This window comes from Sinohyriopsis cumingii, chromosome 6 (genome assembly GCF_028554795.1).
Source record: "Sinohyriopsis cumingii isolate HCF-2022 chromosome 6, ASM2855479v2, whole genome shotgun sequence".
Lineage (NCBI taxonomy): Eukaryota > Metazoa > Mollusca > Bivalvia > Unionida > Unionidae > Sinohyriopsis > Sinohyriopsis cumingii.
The window spans coordinates 160,533,392-160,549,371 of record NC_142966.1 but is presented as its reverse complement, the minus strand read 5'-3'; the positions used below and the strand labels follow the sequence as shown (position 1 = coordinate 160,549,371).

Here is a 15,980-nt window from a genome sequence, read left to right as displayed (position 1 = left end):
TAGTTTTTGTAATTGACCTTTGTCCGAAATCAGGATAGAGCCTATTTGACTCGATACATTTATGTAGTAAACAACAATGTGGAGAGCTAGTATTTCTCTATGATTATAAATTGAATAGTACCTATAAACATATTGTACATAATTTTTGTTTTATAAACATAGTCCTGATTCTGACATATAGGGTTGCAGAAATGAACTTCTCCATTAGGATCAGTTTTTCCAGAAAATGGCATTGCGACCAGGTCAAGTGGAAGGGTATACAACATTTATAAAAAAAAAGTTCCTCATCTCTGCTATAATCCGAAGTAGAATCAATCTGTATTGTTGTGTTTCATTTTTAAAATATCTGGATTTTTTATTTCCATTATTCACTTGAAGTACAAGGTGCTCATTAATATTTTGACTAAATCATTAATTTGGAGTTATAGGTAATTCTCTGAAGGACGTTTTGAATTATATTATTGTGATCCATCAAAAGAATGTTAACACTCGTCACATTTTAGGCCGTTGGCACATTAGCACATTCGCCACTACATGCACATCAGCACATTCAATATTGTACTTTTAAAAGACAAATCTGGATTTCATTTTGGACATCATACATTGGGGAGGAGTGATATATGCTTTAAGACTCTCTGTGTTTCAAGGTACTGAATATTAATAATATGAATTGTCACTCTGTTCTAGGGAGATACATTATGTACCGTATGTTATAAAACTTGTTGGTTTTCGATCATTTCTACTAGTTGTTTTAAGAGCATATTTTCGTAACGCAATCTTGTTTTATTAATTGTGTATATTATTATAGGTTACTTTGCCAATTTCCTAAGCATAATCATGGTTATGATGTCGTTGATTGTCATTACGTAATAAAGGTTATCATGAACTTTTTTCCTCGATTTGAATTGTGCATCTAAAATATAGCACTGTATCCTTTTCTGTTTCATATCGTCCCGATTAGCAGCAGTTTCACGCCTCTTAGTGATAATGCAACGAGAAAACATAATGAATTGTGATATAGCAATAATTATGTTTGGCTGATACAAATGTTTTATTTTTAGTCATATTTTTATTGAGTAATTAAATCATCATATGTATATGATCATACGATAAACACTAACACTTTTGAAACTCTAGATACAACCTCACAATGACATATTCCACCGTCTGAAAGTGACAAGAATGATATACAAACCTTCTTTTCAAACTGCTATAAGATGATTCAGGTTTAAATATTTTGTTTTTGCTTCGATTGTAGTCAATTTTACGCAACATGATTTAATTTAAGATATCAATGCATTTAACATTTACTAGATTATTTATAGTCTTTTTGTTTAAGAAAATACAACAACAGGTAAAGGAATCACATGTTGAAATTTTGTATCTTTAAAGCTAAAAATGGTTGAAGAATTTTATAAGTTTGTTATAGAATATAATTTAAATGCATGTAGGTTGATGTTGCTTTTCATATCAAAAATATCATATACCCTTGAAGAATATCACTCTAATTTATTTAAACCATTCCACCTGCCTTGGTTGCAACGAGTTCCTTTCCATCCTGGATCACACCCGTTTGGACACGCTCCATCCGTTTTGTTACATGGCTGACCATGGACACATTTTCCACATGTATTGTTACAAAACGCAGTAAACCCGGAAAACACACCGTCGGTACACTCTGGAGTTTAGTTAAATATAAAATATTACATGTAACAAAACAAAATTGAGCAAACATTAAAATATGATAGTATTAAATAAATTCAGCATTTATCTTCACCAGATTTACAAATGCTAACATTGCCGTGTCAGAATAATGTGGATATGAAGTAATAACAAAGCATGAGATAACTTGGATTTAAGAGAATGAGCAGGAAACATGCATCATTTATCATTAAGACAAAAACACATATTGAGGGATGTGTGTGCTTTACACTAGATAAATAGTACTTACTGAAACATGTATCTAAGAGGCACTGAGTATCATAATTCTACGCATCCAGCTGTCATAACAAGGGTGTCACACATAAAATTTAAATATTTTGACCCAATAATAAAATATGGACGCCAACATGAACAAATCTTGAGATGTGGTTTCACTTTTATATGTATGTGATAAATATGTTTAACATATGAAATGCGACTCTTTAAAATGCTACATACTTAGTACTCAGCAAAACAATCCACCAATTTTGCTTTTATTCTCTTTTAATCAACTTACCAATGCTTCAGATTTCTTTAATCATTGGATATTTTCACTGTAATTAGGTTTACAGATACTTGCTAATATATTTTCAAAGCATATCGACGTTATTTCAAATGGTTATTTAGAGCTCTCAACACAAATTCGAGTCATATATTTGTATGTTTGTTCAACTTTCAACAAACTTAAATGAACATTATTACCCATGAAGTAATTAATGGAGCTTATGAATATTGTGATATCTATTAATCAAATACTTCAAGCAAAACGAGCGGAATTTTGGACAACGGTTCTGACGAATATCTCGTTGCGGAGGAGAACTAAATATAATAGTAGATATGCTACTAAAAATAGTGTTCCAAAACTCACCTGGCTATGAGTTAATTAGTAATTATTCTACCATTGATATTGTTTTCTAACGTTATGGGAATCGCTGCAATATTATTATATCTGATTTATTATTCTTTTTTGACCACTTAAAGTGGAAAATATAATAAAGAACTTACCACCATCAACAATAACTTCGCATATGGTCAAGATATTGCTGAGCCTCACCAAAGAGATGAAACGGGCAACGGTATTATTAGGTTTAGAAACATGTATGTTACTAGCTGATGAGACCACCACTAATTGTTGGTTGTACGTCCACGACCTTGAATTATTACCAAGATACATATTAAAGCCAGAAAGTTGATCCACCACTAAAAGAAAAGTAAGACAACATACAGATTACTTTCATAAGGCATCAAATCTTAACAAAACAAATACAGTATAATATATCCTTTATAAGTCAATAATGTTTCTGAATTCGTGTGCAAGCTTCTTCAAATCTAAAACCTAAACATGATCTGCGTCTTTTTAGAGGATTGCGTATATAAAATTATATGAGTAATTTGGTCGATTAGTCATTTAAAAAAGATTATAATAACGTTTTGTCTACATTCAATGAACGTGGCTGACAGAAAGACATCTAGGTTTGGGCATTTTGCAACAACAACTATTTTGTTTATATTACTAAGGATATTTAATATAGCCATGTTTTTCATTTCTTATGGAAAAAATTTTTTTTCAGCTATACCCAAAACATGATGTATGTCTCTTCTTTAACATATGAATTTTCATTGTATATTGCTCAGTGGTGTATTCACAATTTCTTTGTGTTTTTAAGCACTCCCATATAAGCCTGTTCACGCTCATGATTCAATGTATACAATGAACATTGACTTTGAAATCACTGTCTCTTTCCCTGAACCCAATTGAACAGTGTCAGACCTTAAATGTGTCATGACCAAATATGGCCCTTCCTTACATCGGCTGACGATAAAGCTGGAGGAGTTTTCTTAGCCTCTAAAATGAACATTTCCAGAAACGACCATCGCACTGAAATAAATATTCTAAGTTCGTTCACTGTCAATTTTAGGAAAACCAACTTTAAAGACTATACTCTACTCACCAATGTTTATAGATGTTCCTTATATACCAACGCCCCATAGTAGCAGTAAATCTAAGAACCAAAAGACACTAAGATTGATGACTAGATCATTACCCTGGAGAACGGATTGTTTGGTTAAACTTGTTCATAGTGAGCTGAGTGTGATTAATGTCATGTTGTACAATCGTCACTCCTTTTAAATTAATCGGACAACAATGTGGACATTACTTAAATGGAGCCTTTGTAAAGCAATAGTTTCATTTCAAGAATAAACAATGGTGTCTCTATGAGGCACCCCATAGATCGTGATACTAATTCATTAACGAAATAAAATCAAATTGGATCGATTTAGAGGCCGTTTCAAAATATTATCGGAGTTCGCCAATGATTTATATAATACAATTACTTTTGCGTTCTAGACGTGAATCAGGTCAAATGGATTATTTGTTGCCTGGGAGGAGAACATAATAATCATCCTGTAGTGCAAATGAATTTACCTACTAGTATTGCTCACCACCAGCTGCCACCCGAAAGCGGAATAAATTATACTCCATACGGCCTGACTAATCTATCCCAGTCTGGTAAGCATTGACAAGAGACTATAAGTAAGTGGGTGCCTTAGAAGTAGAGGATTCAGATGGGAATAAATGCTTAGGCAGTGAACAAACCCCTCTGAAATTTAAAAGTCGACAAAGCCAAAACATGCATCTCTTTCGCGGTTCCTTACCATTTCTATCCACCGGACTTACAACACATACTTCGGCAACATTGAGCAGAAGAGAAGGGACACCTTGGCGTTCTATTTTTCAAACTCACATTGGTATGGAAACAAAAATGTGGGGTGGGTCGCGAAAACATTGCATACTGACACGCAGCCAGAGGATGCTGTTAGTTGGGGTCTCTGACCATTGTATGTCACCTTGTGTACAAAACTGTGATGTTTAGCCAATACAAAACATCTCACTTGTGGTGTTATTAATAATTCGTGATTCTGATGCAGTATTGATTATACCGCGTCCTTCTTAATTGAACTGGCTGGAGATTACATTTATATTGCTGTAGTATCGGTTGCCTTTTATCAATTTACGCTCACAATTGCGTCGTTGAATTATTACATTGATATTACTGACGGTCTATTTATTATCTAAGGATAATCGTAGTAAGCCGCAAAAACCCACCCCACCCATAGTTTAATTTCGCAATTATATTTAAAAGTTCAGTCCATTGAACATAGTCTGTTTTAAGTAGATTTGTCATGCGGTTTTAATTTAAAAACAGCATTTAACCAAACTACCTTTCCCTATACTATAATATTCAGAGGTCCATTGCAGTTTGTTTTATCCTCCTCTGGACTCAGCGGTGGTTTACATGGTCCGAAGGTGTATTGCAGCACACTAACGATGAATTTTGTCTCACATCGCCAGTCGATATCATGTTCAGGTAAAGAGGTGAAATACTCTTATATTCTTATTCCCATCGACGTCCCCTGAGCCAGATGGAACTACGTGTAGAAGTGTTTGCTCAAAGTTTATTTTAGATTATGAATTATTTCAATGGTCGGTTGTACAAAGCCTTGTAGGTCATTTAACCTTTATATAGATGAATCAAGCCGTGTCTCCAGTACTGGTATTTCAGGCGTCCTTGCCATTAATCGGAATACCAGATTTATAAATATGATACCCATCTGGGCTGGCATTCACGCAACCATAGGGATTTATTTGTTTCCCCGCTGCTTTTCCAAATCTCTTTTTTTAAAGTCATGAGGACGAACTTCATAACTTTAATCCTAAATGTTTCTGATCTCATATATTAGCTCGAGATTAATTTCTGTTGTGGTACCACTATTTCCAGAGTGGCTACTTTCGTGGCAACATCAGAAAGTTTCAATGCAATTTTATTGGAATTTCCATTAAATGATTTAATGGTTTTACTGTCACTGTCGACATCACTAATTTATATATCGGCGACACGAACTGAATTTGGAAGTCTGTATATGCCGGTTTTGGCAATTTTTAGTTCAGATTGTAAAGTTTTAACATTATTTCCCGTTGATCCAGTAACGCGCATATGATGAATTGCTCTAGGTTTAAAACAGGGGAGTTAACGACCTTCATTCTTCTACACACTCCCTTAACGAGTAGTATCTTATCCGATAATATCACGGAGATTCATATATAGGTGACAATACCTGTGCCTGTCGTATCCATGCATGCCTCGAAATGCATGATAACGACGATCTGTATGAATATTTCGAGACGCTTCAATAAAATAATAGTAGATGGGATTCGACGCGGTGAATTCTTTCTGCAATATCTGGATTCCAATATCAACGTTCTGTTATCCTCCAGTAAAACCCATTAGTCTGTGGTATGATCGTGCGACATGATTTTGATTTTAAAAAATCAGATGGCTTTCTTGTGATGGTTCTTGATAACCATTTAACAGTCAAGAACCTTCACTGACTACAAGTCAATCAAATGCCATGGGTTTTTCATGAGCATTTAATCATTTGTTGTCGTAATACGCTATGAACACATATCGCGGAGCAGAAACCTATCGCTGTTCTGTGATCTACCACATGAAAAACACACTGAAAGCAATTTGAAGAGTATACGAAGCCATCGACAGCTACCGTAACGTACAGTGACCACTTCCTGACATAAAACTAAGTAGTGGGCATCCACTAAGACAATTTTGGCAATGTAACTTTTCCATCACCTGCTGCAGCGTCACTGCAAATAACCTCGTTGTCAGCAGAGCTATGCGTTTGACCCCAAAAATACCCTAACATTTCTACAAAGAGCAAAGATGTGTTGCGATTGAATTACGCAACTAAATTGACCTCGTCAATAATTTGTGCTCGTCGTACTGCATATCCCAGGTTGAAATTTGTATTTGGCGTCGATGAAATAGCAAAAGGTATAGCGGTGTTGTCCATCGTTAGCGGTGGCTGAAGCGACAAAATAGTCTTACCGCCTATCCAAATGTAGTGCCATCGTCACTTGAAGTATCCTTTGATAACATCATTGAGGGACTATTGTTACCGGAGTACTCATCGAAGTACCGCGCAAGTCCAGGTAGTGTTGTTCTCAAGTCACCGGTGTCTATGCATATTTCGATTTCCTTGCCGCCTATGATGCAATTTATTCAGATAATTTAACCCCTACCTCTTTTAAAACTTTTTCTCGTCTGGGTTCGTCATCATTTACCCTAGTGAGACGGCAAATCTCTCAATAAACCCACCTTAAACAGTCTCCCTTTGATTTAGAATTCTTTTAAGCTACAATAAATGTTTATCACTGTGTTCATACTCACTCGCGACTAACGTGGCGATTTTCTCAGAACTTATCTGACGGGCTTTCTCGTTATAAATTGTATTAGCGTTGGCAGTTCTGATTAATTATATGGTGATATTTCATGCGAAGACATCTTCCCTTGCCTTTTTCATGGCGATTTTTGTGCGTTCTGGTGCGGCAATGGCTTTTCCGATACGCTCAGGAATGAATGAGGGTCGCTTAAATATCCCGGGAAGAAGCTTTCTGAGCATCAGAGTCACTGCGACTGCTTCTCTTGCCATGGGGATCTCTATGTCTTCTATGGCATTTTCGAATTTCATGTTGCTGAAGAATCCAACAAGGTCGCTGACTTCCATGTTGTTGGTGGTCTCGATGTAATCTTGCAGAACGATATAATACGTCTGGTCATCTGCGATTGGCGCAACTTGATATTACCTATCCGTCGTAGCATTCTCATAACGAGGTTAAGTAACAAATGAGTCGTACGGCAAACCAATGGTCATATGATTATCTCACTCACACTGTTGGGTTATGCCAAATGGATTTTTACCGTTGGGTTTTTATTTTGATGATGAACTGTTAACTATGTGAAACTCATCACGGGATAGTAAACGTTCTTCAGACAATTTATTGTAATTGGTCAATGGATTGTATGTGGTGAGTTCATTGACTGCCATAGTGTTATGAAATGTCCACACGTTTATATTGTCTGCGCTGCAAGTGTTATATGGACGCAGTAGAATGACATATAATGATCGCGATAAATGAACGGAACCCAATCATAAGGATGTGTGCGCGATTTGGCGTGGAAATATATAAATTTATGTCGACGGCAAATAAGTTGGTTGAATGCAGTGCATTGTCATTAACGAAATATCCAGAACGGAAACATTTATCGGGGTATAATTACTATGGGAATGGGACTCGACTGAATATTCTACTAGATCGACGTCCTCTCGATTGTGACAAAACAGCCATGCAGACTGATTGTGAATGTTACCGACACGATCTTACATTCAGTAACTGTGATTTAACTCAGCCAAACATAGTTTATCGTGAGAAAAAAAATTGGCCGGTTAAATAAAAAGAGTTCACCATATGTACGGCAACATCTTGCAAGATGGTTAATAACAACCGCAATAAGGGCAATGTTAGCGGTTGGAGGCAGTTGACAAGGGTCTTAAACAAATATTGGAATGTTAACACTCCTATGATGGAATCGATTTATTACAGAGCAGTGGTTTTTGGAAAGACACCGCAATGTTAGAAAATTAGCAAATGCCCCTCGCGTTTAATTTTTTTTTTAATATTTCCGCTATTTGGATGGTGCGACAAGCATTTATGTCAGATTTATTTACCGGCATCAAGAACAAAATGCATGGGAGTCGTTTGTCATCAAAACAACCAACGAAGTTCACCAGGCGAATATTTTGTTTCTGTCACAATAAGGCTACACCATTTACATAGAAAACGGTCACCGAGGTCGCGGACACATATAATCGCATATTCGCGCGTGGACCATGATTTGACCAAGTCTGACGCAGGTTGATCAAGGCTGAGAATTTCTAGGACACGTAAACGCGTTTATGAAACATTTCAGGACTAAATTATCGCAACGGACATCATGGTGTTTAAAACGATCAAGTCATTTTCGAACATTTTAGCCGTACACTTGTGATACGATTATAGGATGGCAGAAAGACTTCCTGTGGCGTAGCCGCATGAAACAATTAAATTACGAGCACGACAGCGATGAAACCCGCCGTTCAAAAAATAAAGACCACTGGAGTCGCCGTGACCTATGTTGAATTAGTTTGATATCGATAAGCATCTGAAGATATAGAAGGTGGAACAATAATTTCTACTGATGTTTTCTGGAGTTTAACGACAATTAAAATTTCAAACGTGACCCGTCGCAGCAATGATTACGATGGTGTGTGAGAGAAGAGATGGCAGTGATACCGGCGGATACACAGTATGACCACGGCGGGTGATGCATCAACGAAACGATATCTCAGAGTGGCAGGACACAAGGCTCATATCACCGTGTCGCCGGATACACCCAAGGCATATCATGATGACGTTACCACATAGATAACCTCGTTGATTATTAACAAGATCCAATGATTATTTTGTTATTGTGCCAAGCCCATGGTGTAATCCATGCGAGATCACTTCAGTCAGGAAAACTTCGCTGGGTGTCATAACGTCGGTAAAATACATTTTGGTTGCTATCATGATGCTAATTTTCTGCGGAAGCGGTTGAGACAATTGTATTTTGATGCTGAACAACGCGCTGTTGAAAATGTTATCAAGTTCAACGTGTGCGATTTGTGATACATACTGGACCCGCAACACAGCAAGTTATGCAAGATTTGATCATTCTATGCGATCGTCAATGCTCCAGAAAAGATGTGAGCTCTATATTGTTTAATCAATGAACCGGGTTGCGTATGCAGGACACCATGGAGACGAATCAACGTTCTTCGCATGCTCAACCTGACACAACGGCATATCGATTGTACAATTAAGTACCAGCTTGAGGGTTGTTTACAATTCTGGTATTGGTATGTTGATTTGTTTTCCCAGATTATCCACCGTCTGTATACGAGTGGGGCTTATTCGTTTGAGTATCAATCTTTATGAAGCCTTAACAATTGACACTGACGAATGTCACGTGATTGTTTACCTGTGACGAACGCTGATATCGCTGGGGAACCACATGGCAAGAAAGTCATCATATGAAGTTTTCACGGTCGCCTCACGCATTTTTTCACATCTTTTCAGGTCAGACTTTAGTCATATTTGTAACTTTAACTCACGTAGTTTATTATCCGTGGTGCAATGATCGTCTAGATCTTATCACAATCATTCGCTTTGGACATCAGCCTGTGATGGGGATATTTGCAATAAATAGGTGGATAATGACATTGATTTCCACACCTAATTATGCAACGAGGATTGATACTCAACCATGATATTATACAACTGTTTTCCATACGTGATCATTTTCGATCTCTTCTATTTTTACTAACGTCATCGCATACTGCGCAGACGCATTTTGAGTTGTCGTTAAATGATCATTGATAGTGGCATTATATGTAAATTGTTTGATATTTCTAATATAACGTTTCCTCTAATTTATTTATCACATTTTGCTTGGAACGCTCATACGTGCGGGCCCATCGTTTTCGCTCATAATAAAGGTATTAGTCCGAGAGCGCCTACGTGATATATTACAATAGGACCTCAACCCCTTCTAATTATGCCAGCGTGTATCCAACAGTACTTGCCGACACATTGTTGATCACAAAATGTTGTCTTCCCCATGTCGAGCCACTTACACTTGTTTCATCCAATTATACTTATTAGAATTATAACTTTCTAATTTATTTCAAATGGGAAGGCTAAGAAGCAATTGCTTAAGCGCGCTGACGTACACGTGTCACACTGATAAAAAGCCCCGGGAGAGTGTCCAGTATAAAAAACTCACGGCCCATGGAGAGTAAAACAAAGAGAAAACCAAGGTGCCCCGCTTCATAGTTTACTCATTGGAAACAGATTATTCAGAACGTCTGAAAAGCATATTTCAAGATGTAACTATGGTTCGGCTATATGAGTTACCTTTACTATCCAACAAAAGTTAGGATATCGAGCGAAAGCACAATGCATCTCATTACTTCCTAAATCTGTATCAAGTAATATATTTACGAAAACGTTGACTGCAGAAAGCGTGTGAAAAATCTTAAGCCACATTCGCAATAAAATAAATGTGAAACTTGCCGATCACCACAACTCAATCGACATTCAACCAACAGTGTTGCTTGTCCTGGAGCAACTATTCCATTTACTCTGCCTTTCTCAATCCTTGAAAATCATTAGCTTCCCAATGAAGTCGAGGTATTATTTTAGTCAAACGATAGTTTATGACCTGTGCGCAAATCTCTGCGACACTATTTACCGATGTAATTTATTTTATATCTTTATGTGCAATACTACTACTACTACAGCTACTACTACTACTACTACTACTACTACTACTACTGCTAATAATAATAATAATAAACGTCCACAAACTGATTTGTAACACTGTTAAAATGTTTAGAAAAGACAATTAAAGCCGATAAGCTTCTCTTGATGAGGTTAAAACGATCAAAGTTTGAGACACAACCATACCTTGATCTGTTCTTCCATAAACCGTGATGGTGTTTACGGTAATGTTGAAGCCAATTTCAACTTCCCATGTATGGTTAGCATTGTCTGCAACAGCAGTTGCGCTACATGTCTTTGACGTTACCGGATTGCTGCCATCTATTTTCCCATCCACAGCCTTATCAGCAGTCCAGCGGAAATTCATATACTCCAATGTTGTTGACTGGAGAGCAGACTTATGTAGAGCAAAATTCATCGTGCCTTCGAAAAAAAGTATTTCCTTTGTTTATTTATTTTAAAATGATTTTGAGTAATGTTTACTCTATTTGAAATCCCCTCCGTCCAACTATCAATCCATACGCACCAATATGTACTACAATCCCTACAATGTCTGCAATATAATTCTAGAAGGGTTTTGCCCAGGTTGGTAATAACAATATTCACTGTTCTGTCTCATATATTTTGCAGGTGCATCTTTTGGGCAATATGTAGGTATTATGAGAAGCAAGGTTTAAACATCGTACTAACTATCCAGTTACTATCATACAATGTTATGTCGGTGTGGTCTCAAATTAAGTAGCAGAAATAAAAGAAACTTTCAACAAATCCATTTAAATTTCAAAGTTAAAATGCTACAAAATGAAAATTTAAGAGGAACTTATAGTATTGTAAGTTAAACCCCAAATAAAGCTAAATGTTTTATCACAAATTCAACAGGATATAATGCATTTTAATATTGAATGTGCTAATGTGCCAATATGCTTGAATATATTGTTGTACCGACCGTTTTGATGGATCACAATGATATAATCACGAATGGTTCTAAATGAATTCACACAAATCCCAAGTAGTAATTTTATCCAAAATACCAACGAGGTCTTTTTAATTTAAACGACCAAATTGTAAATAAATGATCACTGTCAAATTACATCTTAACACAACTGAAAATGACTCTTCAAACGTGTCATAAGATAGGAAATAATAATGTTAGTCACCACAACATTATAGATAAACATAAGACACATTAACATAACCAGGATGTTGGTCAGACGTTTTCTTTAAGAACGTTATAAATTCGTAAATAAGGCTAGACCTTGTACTCAAATATCCGTCAAACAACATATTTATAACTTACAAAGATGACAAAAACGTACGAATAGTCAGGTTGTCTGCATTTAATTATAGTCAAAGGGTGCTAGTGTCTAACATGGACCAAGGCGCGCTACGTTTATTTTCAAAATTGAATATTGATCCCCTGCCCGTTGAGAAGAACGCAAAACGTTTTTGCGTTAACCTGGTGGCGTCCTCGACAATGTGTACATCCAGCCAACATGTTTGTACCCTCAAAATCTGTCTGATAGTCTTACGTGCAGTTGCGACAGACATCGATAATATTTCATGTTTTGATGACCTCTGAAATCTCCAGTCCACTTATATTTAGTATCCTATCTAAAAGGATTGAAAGTTCGTGTTAGGGAGAGTTATCGTTAATACTTAAGTTTTACTTGCGTTACTAGTTGTTATTTAATTGATAAACCACATGATTAACAGAATATGAACTCGTATTGGTGTCGATTGGATCTAAACATATGACTGTGGAGATTTGATTTTAATCAGATTCCTTTCTGAAAATAAGATTCATGAAGATACTTTTCACAAGGAACATTTTGATGTCTGCTTGGCACCTGTTGAGAAAGCTAAACCTACCACATGGCCTTCGATTTAGTATTGAGTTGCGTTGAACACAAGCATATTCATTTTTATAAATTAGGTAATCATAGTTTTGTTTGATTACGATCACGCGCATGTTAATTTTTGTAAATGAATATACCTTGGGTTGGTTTTGGTTTAACATTGCAAAATCGTACCTCATCGACCCTGCATAGTTTTTATTATACTCATCGTAAGTATCAACCTTTCATTTTTAGTATATCACGGACATCATGGGCGTTTTGCAGTTCATATTAAGTGCTAAATAAACGTGTTGCGTGAAATCTTAATTTATATTATGTTTCTCTGCTTTTACCTATTTAGTTTATGCTTTCTTGCTAATGACTTTGTGCATTTGGTTGTGGATGTCATGCTGGTGGTTGGGATTCTAATTTACGCAACAAAGCAGGTCAGTGGTAACAATTATCCAGACAGTGGTATCGGATGAATGAGAGGATACAACTTTTTTGCTGCTAGGATTTACTTGTACTTTCCGATAGAAACTCCTGGTTTTTATGTTACATGGTGCAAATAATAACGTCTTTCTTTTTCATTTACCTTATTGCACTTACTCCCGATATAAAGCCATTGGTGTCAGACAAACAGAAATTGTGGTCACACATATGGCCAAACTTGCGGCGGCTACTCGTTTATTGATATACCAATTACCTCAGGATTGCAGAAGTAATGGACTATTGAAAAGTCCACTGCAATATTTATTAATCGTGTAAAACTTTGCCACTGTTGGGCTATAGTCATGAATGCCAAAAGTGGTAAGCTTGGAATCTTTAAACAAAGGAATATTATAAAATGTATATGAATATCAATCTTAGACTCGAACGTAAAAAGCGTATGGATTACAAATAGTACCGCCCATGACAAAAGAATGCTAACAATATTATTCTGACGCACATAGTTTTAACATGTCGTACTGAGTCAAAATGCTTCCAATTTCTTTTTAGTCAAACGTTATTAATTATGGGTCAATGAGAACGGAAATGAGGCTTACAAGTGATACTAGGTCGGTATATACGACCCTTTATTTCGAAATGGCAGAGGATAAGTGAGTTATAAACGGAAGTATTTTCAATTTAAACGAGAAATGACTCAAATACATCTTCGACTGGATCTATCAATAAATCTAAGACTGGATTTGGACAGTTGTTGCCTTTTAGGCAAAACAATGAGTGATGAATGTGTCATACATGATATGTATTGCATCATATTATTCCTAGACGTCATGATTGATGCATTCATACCTAAACTTACATTACCCTTTTGCGCAAATTGCTTTTATCAGATCCAAAAATCATAACGTGTCGTGCTCTCGTATTTGTCAGTGTATGAATTTGCTACGGGATGCATTTTTGTTTAGACAAAGTTAGCGGATATGCCTCGTAATTGTGTGGACAATGCAGATTACTTCTGATATGCATGTGGTAAAGTGACGTTTGCATCACACACGTGCAGTATAACCACTATGGTTATGGCAGCCTATCACCTTTAGTTTGACTGCAGAATGGGCAGTCAGGACAAGAGGTGGGCTCTACATATATGCTGCAAAACTTTTCAACAAATCGTCTCCAGTGGTTGAAAAGGAACAGGAAATCTATATTTTTTGTAGTGCCAATGATTTAGAGAGAGCCAATATATCGTATAAGCAATTGTTATTTTTGCACGATCCCTCCAGTTTGGGAAGGTGTGTCAAAGAAGAAAAAGTGGACTGTGCATTTTCCAAACATTCCATCAGCTATATGCTCAGTACCCCACGGAGAAGGACTGCCGGTTCCTGATGCACCATAATCATTCTCACTTGAATCAGACGCGGAAAATGAAGAGGATGAAACTTCTAGTCCTGAACCATCAATGTTACATGATCCACATTTTCTCCCATCCTCCTCCTCTGAATCACACCTTATAATACAAGGTGAACTAAATGACCTTGTAATGAATTTGGAACTATTTAAGAGTGCAGCAAAGCTGTTGGCCTCCAGACAACAACAGTGGAATCTCCTGGCAGGTGATGCTTTGGTTTCCATGTTCCGTGACCGTCAAAAGGTTATTGTCCCATTCTTCTTCATGGACGTCGTTCCTGTAGCCTGCAACAACATCGATGGTGTGATGGCAGCTCTCAACATCGTTAATGATCCAAATTAATGGCGACTGTTCAGATATTCATCGATGACGAGTCTTAAATATGTTTAGCTGCATAATATTAGTGTTTTGACATCATTCCCTGCTGGTAATGAAGTCCATATGAAGGAAACCTATGAAAACATGAAGAAAATTTTGAGGTGTATAAACTATGACCAACATCAGTGGTAGCTGTGGCAATATGAAGGTTCGTGCTCTCTTGCTTAGTCTGCAGACTGGATACAGAAAATACTACATTATGTGGCAGCAAAGAGTCTCAGAAACAACGAGGCAAACGACTACAGGGAGTTGGATGAAAATCTCCTCAAGGTATTCAAAAGCCTTGGTTGCATCATGTCACTAAAGATAAACGAAATTGCACTCTCATCTAGATTTTTTCCTCCGAAGTGGGGAGCTGTGTGTAACAAGCAGGGCGAGCGAATTCATCAAGTCATTGCAACAATGGAGAAACGCTATCAGGGCAAATGGAGCCCATCAGTGCTTGCAGACTACTACTGGAAAGTGAAAAGAGATGTTCCATTTCATGAATACAAGAGACAAGGCAAGACGTGCCGAATAGACACTGAATAAAAACTGAACTATGATGTACTTATATATACTTGATAGTTGTTTGCCTTTTGTTTTGTAATACATTTTATTTATATAAGCCTTTTGCTCTTTTTGCAAATGTTACATAAACAGGACAGGTGGAATATTATCATGTAGAGCTGCCCTAGACACGTGAAAAGACTTAGGTGAGCAATTTATTATTACTCTTTTATCTACACAATGTACATAGATGTAAACTCGTAAAACTTAAATATCTCGGAAATAGTAGGGAATCAGTTGTATAATTGTCATATTTGAATTGTTCTCCACAGGTTCAATCTACAAACAATAGGAACACACACAACTCGGTATGCATTTTCAGTGAGGGTTTTCATCAGCTCCTAGCGCACTAGGGCTATTGCCTGGGAATTCGATTATTTTATTGCAACTTCAATGATTGCATCCCCTGTGCACACCTTGTAATGTTGAAGCCAATTTTAACTTCCCA

At 36.7% G+C, this 15,980-nt stretch overlaps 1 protein-coding gene across 4 annotated transcripts in view; it reads right to left on the bottom strand.

Moving 5' to 3' along the window:
- LOC149798401 (receptor-type tyrosine-protein phosphatase alpha-like) overlaps positions 1–15,980 on the bottom strand; it is a 611,129-nt gene that overhangs the window by 558,601 nt on the left and 36,548 nt on the right. For all 4 annotated transcript variants that reach the window (XM_089963598.1, XM_089963597.1, XM_089963599.1 and 1 more), the window contains 3 exons: positions 11,105–11,341; positions 2,707–2,901; positions 1,532–1,678 (listed from right to left, as the gene is read on the bottom strand). In XM_089963598.1, the coding sequence (XP_089819724.1) occupies positions 1,532–1,678; positions 2,707–2,901; positions 11,105–11,341 (579 nt within the window). The remainder of the gene's footprint in view (positions 1–1,531; positions 1,679–2,706; positions 2,902–11,104; positions 11,342–15,980) is intronic.